We start from the raw sequence: 15,844 nt of genomic DNA, 5'->3' as shown, positions 1-15,844 counted from the left end.
GAACGGAAGATCGTAAGTGCAGGTGAATGTGACTAATATCCTTATAAAGAAGATTGAATAGTACGAGCGAATGGATTGTCTACATCATTCGATAACGAGTGAGGAAGTCTAGTAACGAGAATGATCGTTTCTAGTGATAAAATATCCCTATAACGAACTATCATTGGATATTAGTATTAAACTAAGAGTTTAATTATAAGGATAAGAGTTTATAGTATTGAATGGCAGACAAAGGACAAACACAAGGGTTGTGTCATAGAATAAAGTGAAGAGATCAAAGGTAAGGAGTCATAGTACATAAGAAAATGACCGAAATCACAATTAGAAAAAGATAATGATATGAAGGTTGTCAATGATAACTGACATCAATGTATAAAAAGTACAGAAATAGAAATGACAATTCAGTGCGCCGGTAAGTGTTATAAAATAAATACGGTGTACCTATTATAAACAGAGTTCAAGATGTTAAAGGTTTAAGACAAGACAAGAAGTTATATGAAAATTCGAGGACAAATTTTTATAAGCGGGGAAGAATGTAATACCCCAAATATTTAAAGTGTGCCACGTGTAGTAATTTCCGATAAATTAAACTAATATGGGTTTAATTTAAAGTCATTGGGAATTTACACTAATTTTAATCAAGCGATCAGGATTTGAGGATAAGGTTAGAAAATTACTATAAAATAAAATATAAATACCGTGACGGAAACTATTTCGCCTAGGTCCGCGAAATGTTTTATAGTATCTGTGGTAAAAGTTTCGGGTCAATCGGAGACGTTTTAAAATTTAGACGCGGATGCGTTTTGGGCAAAATTGTAATTTTTGAAAAGTTTAAGGGCTAAAGTGCAAATTAGCCAATTTAGCCTCGAAAATTACAATTAAAGGATTATTGATTGAAAATAATAATGTTAGAATTCGTATTATTTATTTGGATATAAATAATACGTATGTAATTGAATTAAAGTAAATAATTAATCATTAAGTTAAAAACAGAAAGTTTAAATGAGAATTGGTTTAAGTTAAAGAAATGAAGGACTAAAGTGGATAATTAGCCAAACTATATAATAAGGAAATGAATGAATCAGATGATTCAAGAATGGAGAGGAAGCGTACAAAAGAGAGAAAGAAAATGACGAACGATTTCGATCTGCCGCGGTTTCGCCGTTTCTCGTCCAAATTGCGAGTTCTTTATATCAATTTGTTCGGAATTCAATCCTCTATCTTATTCAAGCGTCAAATCAAGGTAATAATTTCATTTTAGTTGCTGAAATCGAATTTAAAGGGCTGCTTCGTTTTTAAACGAATCGAACAAATCGTAATCACGTTTCTATTGTCGTTTTGATGAATTTGGAGTTGAGTTTTTGTTAAAATGAGATAGGAGCATGACGGAATCAAGTTTAAACACGTCGGAATGGCCCGAGAGAAAATATAGGAGCTATGCGGGCGCGTAACTATGTTACCCGGGCGCGTAAGTATGTTATGCGGGCGCGTAACTATCTTACGCAGGCGTGCAATTTTCTTACGCGGGCGCGCACTATATTGCGCGAGCACGCAGCGCGACTATGTGGGCGCACAACTTATTTGAAGCACCTAAAGGTTATTTTCGCCCCGCTATGACCTCGTTTTCCAACTTTAAGAGTGTCGGACATTGAAAAGGAAACACGAACCCCGAAAAACGAGAAATTTGGATGTCGAACATGACGTGTTCGATTAGGATTTCAAGATATAAGGAACCTATGATTGGAAATCGATTAACAAGAGATATAACAAGTATCTCGACTAAGTATTAGAACACGATCAAAGTTAAAAGACGTATTTAGAATAAGATCGTGTTAATCTAAGTCGGTAACTTAGGGTTTTAGTACTAAGCCTACGTTTATGGATTAAACGTACAGGTAACTCGACTAAGTAACTGACGTACCGATAAGCTACCAAGCCGTCTAACTGGAGTGGCTACGCGATTGGACAACGCATGGAGCTTACGCTTGCGGGATTATAATATTGTTAGTAGTATGTGCCCTAGGGCCATTTTGTATTTATACTTGTATAAACAAATCCCATTGGCAATGATATATATGTTTTATTTGAACTAAGTGCCTCATCAACTAAGTGTTTAATTATTGCATATTGTCCTTATCACATTGTGATAGAATCCATTCTTAAGGTGTTGAGAATATGAGTGACAAATTCTATTATACAAGTGATCTAAATAACCGTTCACGATCGATGGGGTTCTACGAATAAGGGCATCGCATTATCCCGCAAAGATCGTCACCTCTGTTTATTCTCCTGATTAGTAAAGAGTTACCAATTATAGGAAGCAGTGAGTCTCATACTACTTGATGGGGATCAGAATAAACATATGGACACTCAAAGGGTTTGAGTGAGTCGAACAAGTGACGCTAGATGACTTATACATGGTATTTCATCAAAGTCAATTTAATGTCATCTATTTCATAATTGTACATATGTCCTTTGACTTGCGGTGACACTATCTTGTATATAGGTGATTAGAGTTTGATACTCATTATCCCTAGATATTTCATGAGCTAGGGTCGCGGGATGTGTTGGCTCTAGTTAGTTGTATATGGAGATAGGGGTTTAACCAAGAGAGGATTTATCACTTCGGATGAACGGAGAAATGATTCTATGCTATCTCAAATTGTTCTTGATGGATGATAAAACCTGCGCAGGTGTATATGACTTACTTAGAAAGTTGTTTCTAGTGGAAGTCATATATATCAAGAATAAGAACTGAAATGAGGTCATATGATCAAGACAAACAGTGTTTGACTTAACCGTGACACTAGTCGAGATCGGAATCTTAGATGAAGGGAATTTTGAGTGTACGGTAATTATGAACATTGGTTCATAAAGAATGCATCGAAACATTCATATCTATTTAGGGGTCGTGATATGTTGCTAGACGTCACTCAAGACGTAATCGAGGCGAGAGTTTGAGCTTAGGGTTGCTCGGCAAGAGAAACTCTTGCAGATTACTTCAAGGCGAGGATTCAATTGGACGCATACTCGTGTGGACGAGCTTGCAGTCGCCGTACTATCGGGACTACAAGAATCGTTGGAGAATCGACATAGGTATTCTTCTTACGGTTTCTAGATGCGTTCTTTAATTACTAGATGATACGAGGATCCATTTGTTATTGATATGATCAATTTCTGGATCCGAATTGTTGAAATTCCAATTTTGAATTGAAATATACGATTCGGACCCTCACGTCCCGCTGCACCAACAAATATTGCATATTTGGATAGCGGTCACTGTGAGTTGCATTTTACTTTCGCGTACTGTTTATAAAAGTTATTTTCATATACTATGATTTTATACATCGCATAATATATGATTTGAAGTATCGCTTATCGAATTGCTTTTATCGATTATCGTTTGCTATTATTATCGATTATAGTACCGTTTATCGAATTATTATAGTTTTGAAACTAGTGTATGATCCGAGGAAACGTGCTACCTATTGGGCGTCAATAGGACTCACTGGTGAGTATGTCAGTCTAGCGTGTTTAGATTATTATCGTGTTATGGAATTATATCGAATATCGAACATCGTTTATCGTATCGTATCGAAATTGAAATATATATTTTGAATTGGATATGAGGTTTAACTCGGTTGAACTATCTCGGTACCTGTATCCAGTGGGTTTAACTCGGTTCAACTATCTCGGGACCAACACCTTGGGATTAAGCGGTGGTAGAGGTTTAACTCGGTTGAACTATATCGGGACCCTACCAATTGGATCGATCGAATTGATTGTTATCGTTATGAATCGTATGAAATTATAGATCGTATGGAGTATCGTGATTAGGGTTTCAATCGGATCTAATACTTGGAGTATTATATACTACATTATGTTATATTATGATATCGTGTATCGATTTGTATATATGATTTTTTATCGTATGCGATGTTATGTTTTTAATAATACCGTTAGTAACTTGCAAGCTCACTCAGTATTTTCCCAAATATTGACCCTTCACCTTTGACGTCTTTTAGGTTATTGGAGTCGGATCAGACAAATCATCTCTTTGTGCCAGAAGTCTGCTTGGCTTGCACAAAGCACGAGTCTCTCTAGTGCTGCAGTGGGCTAGTACGTACGTGGTACGGAAGTGAGACGCCCTTGTGTATTATGTCAACTAATTGGTATAAATATATACATATATGACGTTGCTTCCAATTATACATTATATTTTATTTGTTTTATAGCGAAAAATTTATAGTGGTTTTAGGCTTGATACGGGTTCTGGAGCTACCACTAACGTTCCCTAGCGCCGGTCTCGGCTCAATATTTTGGGTCGTGACAGTCTTGTTAGTTTATAACCTTTTTTGCAGATTTAATCATCGGATCAGAAGGCAGACTCCATCAATTCGTGCCGTCTATGGGAAAAAGCTCAAAAACTTTAGACTATAATTTTTTTTTCTGAACTAGAAAACAAATTCTCATTAAGGAATGACTTCTGATGGATCAAATATAAAAAATAAGCAGAAAGTGCAAGAGCCGAGAATATTGCTGCCGATGACTTTTGAGGATAGTGATTTCGGAAGGATCAACCAAGCCCATAATGACGCCCTAGTCGTAACCATGGTGATCGAACATTGGAATATGGAAAGGATATTAATCGATAAATGAAGTGCCATTAATTCGATGACAAAGAAAGCCTATGAAAGCCTTGAAAGAGTCATAACAAAACTGAAAAGAAACGCAACTCCATTAACATGATTTGGTGGACCTCCTATTATACTAATGGGAACAATCATACTGGATGTGAAATTAGGAAGAGGAAGAAAGGATGAAGAACTACCAACACAATTCAACATCATAGACATTGATATACCATACAACGCAATTTTGGGGAGGCTTTTCCTCCACAACTCAGCAGCCATAACTAGCATAAATGCCCTAACGATGAAGATCCCAACAAAAACAGGAATTGTCACAGTCCAAGGAAGCCAAGCTACGGCCAAAAATTGCTATGACAAATAAATACTGGAATCATTCGAGGCGATGCCAATCGAAGAAATCTTGAATCACGACATTGAGGAAAAGGAAAGAGTCTTAAATTGCAAAATGAAAAAACTGGAGCTAAACAAGGAGAAAAAAGTTAAATTTAGAGTGGACATAGACCCCAAACATGAAGAAGATAACGTGGCTATATTAAAAAAGAATATTGGAACATTCGCCTCAAAAGGTTCCAAAATCTTGAGGATAGATCCACATATCATAACCCGCGAACTGAGCGTGGCCAAAAGGGCGAATCCCGTAAGACAGAAGAAACAAAAGTTCTCCGAGAAAAAATAAAAGATAATAGTAGAGGAGGTGGGAAAGCTACAAAAAGCTGGATTCATCCGAGAAGTCCACTATCCCGAATAGGTAGCTAACGTGGTCATTGTAAAGAAAGCAAATGGAAAAAACAGGATGTGCGTAGATTATACCGACTTGAACAAGGCTTGCCTAAAAGATAGCTATCCCTTACCGGACATAGATCAGATGGTCGATTCAACAGTAGGACACGTTATGATAAGTCTGGCCGATGCTGTCCAAGGTTATCATCAGATACCAGTGAAATAAGAAGATCAAGAGAAAACATCGTTTATCACGGAAGGAGGCACATACTGCTAAACAACAATGCCATTCGGATTAAAGAACACGGGAGAAACCTATCAGAGACTGATGAACTTCATGTTCAAAGATGAAATAGGAAAGCGAGTCCAAGTATATGTGGACGACCTAATCATAAAGAGTGAGAAGGCAGAGAATCATGCGAAAGACTTAGAAGAAACTTCCAAAATTTTAAATAAGTTCGGAATGAAGCTGAATCCCAAATATGTATTTGGAGTAAAAGGAGGTAAATTTATGGGATTCATGATATCTCAAAGAGGAATAGAGGCAAACCCTGAGAAGATCAAGGCAATAATGGATATGAAACCGCCCAAAAACATAAACAAAATCCAAAAATTGAATGGGCGAACCACTACCCTGGGAAGATTTATGTCTTCCTAGGCCAAAAGATGCCTACTGTTCTTCAAAGCCCTTAAGGGTTTTCAGAAGTTCAGTTGGAATGAAGAATTCCAGGAGGCATTTGAAGAATTAAAGATATTTTAAACATCGCCACCACTCTTAAGTCGACTGCTAAACAGAGAAACATTCTACTTATACATATGCGCCAGAAAGGAAACGATTGGAACACTGCTAGTAAAAGAAGAAGAAGGAAAGCTTAAACCCATCTACTATATCAGTCGAGTGTTGAAAAGAGCCGAAACCAGATATCCAGAGATAAAAAAATGGATTTAGCCGTTGTAACCACGGCGAAAAAACTAAAATACTACTTCCAAAGTCACAAGGTGATAGTGAAAACGAATCAGCCGCTGAGAAAGTTAATACAAAGACCCAAAACTTCCGGACGACTTGTCCATTGGTCGATCCAGTTAAGTGAACACGATATCCGCTACGAACCTTGCCAAACACTCAAAGCGCAAGCATTGGCGGACTTCGTAGCCGAAATAACCCTTGGCGAACAAGAAGAAACAATTATGAACCTCCTATGGGAGTTGCACTTGGACAGAGCTTTAAATGAAAAGAAGCTGGAACAGGGGCCATCCTGGAAGGCCCAGGAAAAATCAAAATTGAATAAGGAGTAAAAATTGGGTTCAAGGCAAGCCATAATGTCGCTGAATATGAAGCCCTAATCGCATGACTCGGTTTAGGGTTGGAGATAAAAACAGAAATCTTGAAGATCTATAGCGATTCCCAGTTGGTAGTAAACCAAGTTAAGGGCGAATACCAAGCTAAAAAAACAGGGATGAACAAATACCTTATGAAGGCCTAAGGGATGCTTTGAAAATTGGAAACACAAGGAGGACGATGGGAAATCATATAAATCCCACGATAACAAAATGCCGAGGCCGACGCCGTAGCCAAGTCCACATTCGAATTCGGAAACTTCTTCAACAAGATGCAATTGAAAGAAACCTTGAAACAACCGAGCATCGACGAAGTAGAAATAATGGCGATTGACAAAGTCGATAATTGGATGACTCCAATAATCAGATATCTAGACCAAGGAGAATTACCACAAGCCAATGTTGAAGCAATCCGGATCATCCAAAAATCAACCAATTACTCATATCACGACACAGTTCTCTATCGAACTTCGTTAACTCACCCATGGGCGAAGTGCGTATCATCTGAAAATTGACATCTCATCTTGAAAGAAATACACGAAGGCATATGCGGAGCTCACGAAGGAATGCAACAATAGCAAGGAAAACAATGCTACAAGGATACTGCTGGCCAACTATTAAGAAAGACGCTAAAGCATTCATGAAAAAATACGACAAATGCCAAAGGCACGACCATGTCAGCCACGAACCAGCAGTACCACAGGGATCCCTAGAGAGCCCTTGACCCTTCTCCATGTGGGGAATAGATATAGTTGGACCCTTCACAATAGGAAAAAACCAAATCAAGTTCCTCATCGTCGCCATCGAACATTTCACCAAATCGGTAGAAGTGGAACTAGTATCAACTATAACAACAGCGAGAGTAGAATAATTCTTTATGGACGAAGTAATATGTAGGTTTGGCATACTACACACTGTGGTCACGGATAATGGAAAACAGTTCGATTGTGTGCGATTTAGAAAATTATGTGAAAGATTGATGATAAACTTAAAATTCACATCGGTAGCGCATCCCCAAACCAATGGAATGACGAAAGTTACTAATCAAACCTTAGTCCAAGGAATTAAAAAGAAATTAGCTGAGTACGAGGAAAATTGGTAGAAGAACTTTACAGTGTTCTATGGCCCTATAGAACCACACCAAGAAAAGAAACAGGCGAGACGCCATTCATACCCGCCTACGGTACTGAAGCCGTAGTACCGGTAGAAATTGAAATGCCGAGTCTAAGAGTGAATTACTTTGAAGAAGCAACGAACGAAGCAAAAATGAGACTATGCCTACACCTGCTGAAAGAAAGAAGAAATCAATCAGGGATACGAGCCGAAGCTTACAAAAAACAAGATGCTCGATATCACAATAAAAGAATACATCCAAGAGAGTTCCAGATTGGCAATCTTGTTCTAAGAAAGGTTAAAATAGGCAGCGGAAACGCCGAAGTGAAAAAATTACAACCAAATTAGGAAGGACAATATCTGATTACATAATCCACGGGAAAAGGAGCATATAAACTCAAAACATTAGCCAAATCTATGATCCTGAGGTACTGGAATGTAAAACATCTAAGGAAATACTATCAATAGTTATCACATATGATTATTGTATCATGTATTGATCTTATCAAATGAAATAAAATTTGACGCTCTTTTTGACTATCAAAAGACTCGTTTGAGCCTAAGCAAATTTAATAGACTTGTCTGAGTCCAAACAAAGTCAAAGGCTCGTTTGATCCCAAATAAAGCTAATAGATTCGTTTGAATCTAAATAAAGATAAACCAGACTTCTTGAGTCTTAGACATTTGATACAAGTTATCACATTCGCCAGAATCTTAAAATTAAAAAGCAATTAGAAACAACAAAAATACGAATTTAGAATAACTTGGAGAACGAATGAACAAACATCTGTTTATATTAATATAAAGCAGAATTAAAAGGCGAACCGCCAGGAAGTCTACAAAAAAAAGAGAAAATATAAAATCAAGACATATTAAGAGCATTGACTTTCTGCTTATCAAGCCTCCTTGACTTCTCTGGCCAACAGGGTCAGATCCAACTGGTTAACACCCGAGAGGTCGACATCGGGGTTCTTCTCCCGTAGCTTTGCCTCAATCGCCAATCAGAATTGCGACATAACTTGGAAATAGAAGGAACTAGATCCAGCAAGACGACGGTGAAGCTGCTCCACCTCGGTCTTCAAGTAATCCCTCTTCGAGACAATAGAAGAAGAAGAAGCCTTTAGAGACTCGATCTCCTCGGACAAAATCTTCACTCAAGTCTCCAAAATGGTAATTTCCTTCTCCTTGGCGGTCCTTGAAGAAATGAGTTGCAGATTCAAAGCATCCACCTCGTTCAAGGAATTCTGAAGTTCCTTCTTCTCAGTTATCTAGGAAGCACACTCCTTCATTAGTCGATCCAGCTTGTCTATTGCTCCCCGACGATGTTTTTCCAGCACAGTCACGACTTGAATCATCTGAAAAAGTGGAAAATAAAGTTAGAACGATAAATTAATAATAATAACGGGAGACATATACTAACTGAAAAGCCACCAAGGCAAGTGAAATCAGCCAAGTCCTCTCCATATTCGCGATCAATGGACTCCATGTCTCCCCCAACTAAGACATTCTCCATGTAAGCATGAAGAACCTTAGCGTTAGACAACCTGGGCAGATTCTGCTTTTCCACCCATTCAACGAGTTTCGGGGCATCCCCAGGAGAAGCTTCTTCATAAACTTTCCTTTTGTGCTTCTTGGCAGTAGGACCAGAATGATCCCCCGAAGAACGCCTTTTAAGGCCAGAAGCCTCCGAGTCCTCCGGAACAACCTCAGGTAACTTCGAAAGGGTTAATAAAACCTGTGAACTACCTGCTCGAATGCTTTCAGCGTTTGGATTCGGAACAACAACTAGAGGAGGAAATTTGCTGGTTACCTCACCCATATCCACAGACATGTCTACTGAAAAGTTTTCAAGAAGGTGATCAGGGAAAGTAGACATCCTACAAATATTATATAAAATGAAATAAAATTAGAAAAAAATACCTCCAGCAGGAAGATCCGCCAAAGGAGAATCGCGACAATTCAAATATTGCTCTAAAGAACGCTATGTTTACACTTATTAGCCTTGCAGTCCGACAAAAGAGACTGGGCGAAGTCTTTCTCTTTATCAAATAATACCAGAAGAGAAGAAAGGGAAACTTTACCCTCAGTAAAGCCCTGGGCAAAAGCAGAAAAAGGAGAATGCTGAACCAAGAAAAATTTGGAGTTCCAACCTTTAAGAGAAGAAGGAAGAACAAAAAGGGAGCGGTTCGGCCTACCGCCAGCAAAAATAAATTCATCGTCCTTTCGGTGAGAAAAAGAATAAAAATAGTTGAATAAACTCAAGGAGCTAGGGTTCCTGACCACGAGATTTACAGGACTCAAGGAAAGAACAAATAATGCGAACATTATTGGGATGAAGCTGCCCGAGTGGAATACCTAATCTTTAATTAAAGGATCTAAGGGACATCGTAAACCAGCTACATGATGCTCGTGAAAAATAACTATTTTTTCGGGTGAACTCGTAACACGATTACCTCTAAACTTTGAAACATGTTTCAAAATCAAATACGACTCGGGAAAGTCAAAATCCTGAGCAAATTTAATAATTTTCTCAGCAGACAAAGAACTACGAGTATGATCTAGATCATCATGAGCACCCCGAGTCTCTTCAGCTTCCTCAGACATTATTGAATAAAAAAGGTGGTAAACAGGGAATGAACGAAGAGTTTAAATTAAAAAGCGGAAATCAAGAACAAAAATGCAGATTGAGGGAAAACATCAAGAACAAAAACCCAAGAAGAATGTTCAAACAACAGAAAAGAAGAAAACTCAAACACTCAAAATAATCAAGTCAAAGCTCTGAAAATACCTGGAGATTAAGTAGGCAGGATCAAAAGAGAGAAAAGGAACAACTCTAAAACGAGGAATCTTGAAACAATGAAGCCAAATAAAAAAAGGCAAGAAATTGAAGAATCAGAATGAAAAACATCTAAAGTAAGAGAGGAAAAAATGATAAAACAACTATATATACCCAAATCCCCAGAAACCGTAATGATAGGGGTTAGGAATACAAAGACGCAGAACCTTAAGCATTGCAGCGGATGATCGACACATGTCACGAACGCTGGACACTTGTCTCCGATCTGATAAAGATAATAGCAGATGATTGACACATGGAGAATAAAGGAAATATGGAAATATGGACAAGCAAGTGAAACGACACGCCGGAATGTAGAAAGACTCACCCCAAGTAAAGCTAAAATTTACCAAGGCATAAATACCTAGACTTTAGCTCACTTGCGGGGGGCTGATGATGGATACCGAATCCTATCATAAATACAGTGGAGCCGAATCGCACGAGATTCATCTTCCAAGACGATATCAAGCTCTCACCAAAAGGGATAAAAGCAAGATGCTATCGCTAAACCGAATCTATGAGATACGCCTTAACTGAAGGAGTAATCCGAATATCGAAGATAAGCCAGAATCTGATTTACGCATTGCCTGAGGGATTTTCCCAAGAATTAGATTTATGAAATATCTCTTTATTTGGACATAAACTCCAACTTAGGAAGATAAGCTTATTCAGGAAGGTATTCCTGAATAAAACTTCTACTTGAATAAGAAACCTCTTTCCTATTCAATATCAAACTCTAATTTATAGGAATCACTTTCCTACTTGAAGTCAATTATGTATTCTCTCTACTACTCTATATAAGAGCTTGAGGTATGCCTAAAAACACAATTACATTACACAAAAAACGCTGCTCGAGCCAATACTGACTTTAGCATATGAGAGTTAATCGGACAACCACCGTCCAGTTAGCTTCTACCTTGTTTTGCAGGTTTAATCACCAGATCTGAAGGCAGACTCCATCATTTATATATAAAAAGTTAAACATTCAAAAAAATTATTTTGATAATATAAATAAATTTATTAAAAAAATTTATATATTTATTGTAATAAGGGCAATATCAAAAACCATAACACTTTTGTCTTCTATTATGTGTACAAGAGTTAATAGCCAACAAGTGGAGTCATAATTCTAAATATAAGCCCTGTATATAGTTATGTTTGAAAAGGCATATAAATGCAAATAACAAAAGGAAAAAGGTGTATATTTGTTACTAATTTTATGGAGCGTATAAATATAAAAAAGATACAAAAATAAATATTTATGTAAGAATTCTATTATATAATTGAGAGGACCAACATAGTTTTATCATTCATTCTCACTAAAAGGCGCATTCTTATTAATTTCCACCTTTACTAAACTTTATATTTTAATTTAATTATTTTAATTAAATTATTATCATAATTTCTATTTTACCTTTTACAAAATTACTAATTTCATAATTTTACTCAGTTAAAATTCTATTTTTTTTATGAATAAGAATATATTAAAAGCCAGAAAGAGCGGCAAAACCGAAGTCAACAACTTATGCCAAAAAGGCTACAAAAGCTAAGAAATAAAAATACTTTCAGGGTTTCTATGCAAATCTATGCCCGAGTAAACAAAAGAAGGATGAATACTCTTGTGAAAGAAACCTGCATTGATAAAACTCCGGAAAATAACATCTTCTGTAAAACAATCGTTATGCTGAAAAATTATTCTATTACGATACTTCCAAATTTCCGAAATAAAAATGATCCAAACATTTGTCCAAAGTTAGAACAACCTAATGGGTTTTATAGGTTCATAACGCAACGGAATTTCAAAACTTTATCAAAAACTCAAACCAAGATCCATGTAATTCGAATAAATAGATTAATAACATAATTAATACTTACTTGTATGTCGAATTCCAATAACAATGTAGGAAGGAAGGAGGTGGTTCACTTTGGTGATACCTGGACTCGGATCAGAAACGCCTCCAAAAGAACGCGTCCTCTACGAGTATCCATACGAACATACCTTAGTCAAAACTAGTGCTTGTGAGCTAGCACTATTGCTTCACAAAGCAATTTCGAATTATTTAGTGATTGTGTGTATTGTGTTTATTTCGAAAAACACATATCTCAAAAACCATAGGCTTAAGAGTCTATTTATAAGAAAATAGGACATTTACGGTTTACTCAAAAAAGTGTTTTGCAATCATATGCAAACACTACGTTTTTGATAACTCTTTTGAGTTCATGTCTATCAAAAACTCCTTTTTGATAATTACACATAGATATTAATTATTATTATTATTATCTTCAAAAGATAATACCTTAAGGAAAACACTTATCCTTAAATTTTGAATTTCAATTAATATATATATTTATTATTATTGAATTATATTTGTATAATAATCTATTAATCGCTTAATTCCATTGGGCTTGTACAACCCAACAATTGTTTTGGGCCTGTTTTTAGTGCGCGACCCTATAGGTTCATATAACGTTGGCAGTAGGCCCGGAATCCTTATTTTGACCCACAAGTCATAAGTGGCCTTTGTCTCACGATATCCTGATTGAATATAAGACATATTTTTGTCATCCTTATGATACGCAATCATTAGTTTCCTGATTTCAAGTAGACTGGAAATGATAACTCTTTATCAATTTATTTAGCATCGCCATACATTTCCTTCCGTCTATCTTTTTCAAGGGGCCAATAGATATCTAATTAAAAAAAATGAGAGACAAATTCCTTCTCAGTCACTCATATTTCTCACATCATTACTTTCATATCCAATGACAGTCTATTCCATTATCCTGTTAAAGATATTGTAAGACTGTATCAAAATATAAAATAGTTATGTAGAAATCCATGGTGATTTCAAGGTCAAAGGATTATAATAATAGAACTGTAATGAGAATTACTTATGACAGTGATCTATGTAGTATTCTCAAGGTGGGTCATCTAGTGCCTTATTTCTCAAATAACACCTATGATTTGACTTAATATCTCATATACATGAATAGTAAAAAAACATAATCATCAGTCAACATCATACTAGTCTCAGTATTATAATCATAATATAAAATGATAAAACTAGCCAATCAATAAATAACAAAACGATAAAGTCAATAAATGGTCAAACATGATTGACCTAGTGCATATCACTAACACAACCACTATACGGAACAATAACAATCCATTGGAGAAAGAATTTTTCAAGAGAATAAGGCAACACCCAAGCTATATCCAATTTTTGAAACATCACATACCAAATTTTCCTTGCAAAAATGCAATGCAAAAAGATGTGATCTTGTGTCTCCATTTCACCGTAAAGAGAACAATCTGAAATACAATCTCTAATAATTTCTTGAGTATTGAGAAAAAGTAAAGATGGTAAACTTTTATGTAATGCCGTCCAAAATAAAAACATAACTCTTGGTGGAACCTGCAATTTCCAGTATTTGACAAAAAGAGCAGACCTGTTATTATTCATGGGAGCTGAATTGTTGTGAGCAAATAGTGTTGAACTAATGAGAGTTGAGGCTGAAGCAGCTGAGAATCCTTTGCTTCCATGCTTCCAGATGACGTCGTCTTCACCAACCGCAGAAGCAGAACCAGTAGTTCTGGCGTGGAGAAAAAAGAGTAGCAGCAGCTCTTCGAAATAAGCTGTCTGGCTTAGCCTCAAACGTCTACGCCAACGCCAACGCCACCCCCAAGTCATAACAGTATTGACAGTAGCTTGGTTCATGTTTGAAAGCTGAAATAAGCGAGGGAAAATCGAAACCAATGAACCATTCCCCGACCAACCATCGTGCCAAAGTGAAATCGATTCTTCATTACTAATAACAAAACCCACATTTGACAAGAAAATCTGCCAAATAAAAGAGTTCAAACAACATGTACGCCTAATACCTTTCCAAATAAATGATAAATGATTAGAATTACCGCTCAAAAGATTATTCCAATTGGTAAAGGACGAGCAAGAGGAGATCGCACCGAACCATAAATTACGATTTGACGAGCGCAATTTCCAAAGCCATTTAAGTAATAGACTTTGATTTATAACCTTCAGACTACAAACACCAAGGCCTCTATCTCGAAAGTCACGGCAAATAACATTCCAAAAGATCTTACAAAAGACTCTAGAACTAGTATCCTTTTTCTATAAAAATCTCCTCATATTGGACTCGAGCTGAGACTGAACACTAACAAGCATAGCAAGAATGGACATGGAATAAATAGGCAAGCTGTACAGAACAGATTTCAGTAATACTAACCTTCCTGTAGGCGAAAGTATAGTACCCTTCCAAAGCGATAATTTGGATTTGAATCTCTGAATAACAAGGTCCCAAATGCAGATTGGAGTCCTGCGCATAGCCAAAGGTAAACCAAGATATTTTATAGGGAAAGATTCAATACGACAGCCCATAATATCTGCAGCTAAAGCCATATCAGAGTCAGAGACGTGGATACCAAGCAATGAGCTTTTATGGAAGTTAATTTTCAAACTAGAAATTAATTCAAAGCAACGAAGGATACAAGTTAAAGTTCGCAGTTGCACGAAATCGAAAGGCAGGAAAAAAATAGTATCATCCGCAAATTGAAGAACTGAAACCGGATCAAACATATCCGAGTATGTAAACCCAGAAATAAGTCCCATCTTTGTTGATTTTTGTAAAATGCTTTTCAAGCCCTCTGCAGTGAGCACAAAAAGATAAGGGGATATCAGATCACCTTGGCAAACTCCCTTTTTCAACGGGAAACTTTTTGAAGGGCTTCCATTTACGAGAATTGAAGAGAAGGAAGAGGATAAGCAAGTAGACATCTACTGGATCCATATTTTAGGAAAAGACATAGCTCGCATCACATTTAACATGTAGTTCCAATCAAGACTATCAAACGCCTTATGGAAATCCAACTTTAAAACAAGAAGCCTGCCATTCTTTCTTTTTGCAAAGTGAATTAACTCGTTAGCTATCGTAGCACAATCCATGATACTTGTATCTATAATAAAAGCATGCTGATGGTCAGAGATCATAAAAGGAAGTAGAGGGGCTAATCTGATAGAGAGACACTTTGAAAGCAGTTTGTACGTAGATACCGTTAACCAAACTGATGGGGCGATAATCTTGAATATTAAAGGAACCAGGGACCTTCGGGATTAAAACTATAAAGGAATAATTTAATCCATGAGGTAACAAATTAGAGCTGTGA

At 36.7% G+C, this 15,844-nt stretch overlaps 1 protein-coding gene across 1 annotated transcript; it reads right to left on the bottom strand.

The window, feature by feature from the left end:
* Nucleotides 1-13,781: 13,781 nt before the first annotated feature.
* LOC126661809 (uncharacterized) lies at nt 13,782-15,455 on the bottom strand. Its single transcript, XM_050355680.1, has 2 exons — nt 14,841-15,455; nt 13,782-14,501 (listed from the first exon to the last, which is right to left on the bottom strand). Exons 1-2 carry the CDS (start codon nt 15,453-15,455, stop codon nt 13,782-13,784), a joined length of 1,335 nt encoding a protein of 444 aa, XP_050211637.1.
* Between the last annotated feature and the right edge of the window lie 389 nt (nt 15,456-15,844).

This window comes from Mercurialis annua, linkage group LG8 (assembly GCF_937616625.2).
Source record: "Mercurialis annua linkage group LG8, ddMerAnnu1.2, whole genome shotgun sequence".
NCBI lineage: Eukaryota > Viridiplantae > Streptophyta > Magnoliopsida > Malpighiales > Euphorbiaceae > Mercurialis > Mercurialis annua.
The sequence above is the reverse complement of the archived record's forward strand: the minus strand, read 5'-3'. Positions and strand labels throughout refer to the sequence as shown.

Excerpts from the sequence above, each read along its gene's own strand:
- LOC126661809 (XM_050355680.1), bottom strand. The coding sequence starts at position 15,455 with ATGTCTACTTGCTTATCCTCTTCCTTCTCTTCAATTCTCGTAAATGGA. Across the intron at positions 14,502-14,840 it reads TGTCCATTCTTGCTATGCTT|ATTTTCTTGTCAAATGTGGG; the intron begins GTTAGTGTTCAG and ends TTTATTTGGCAG.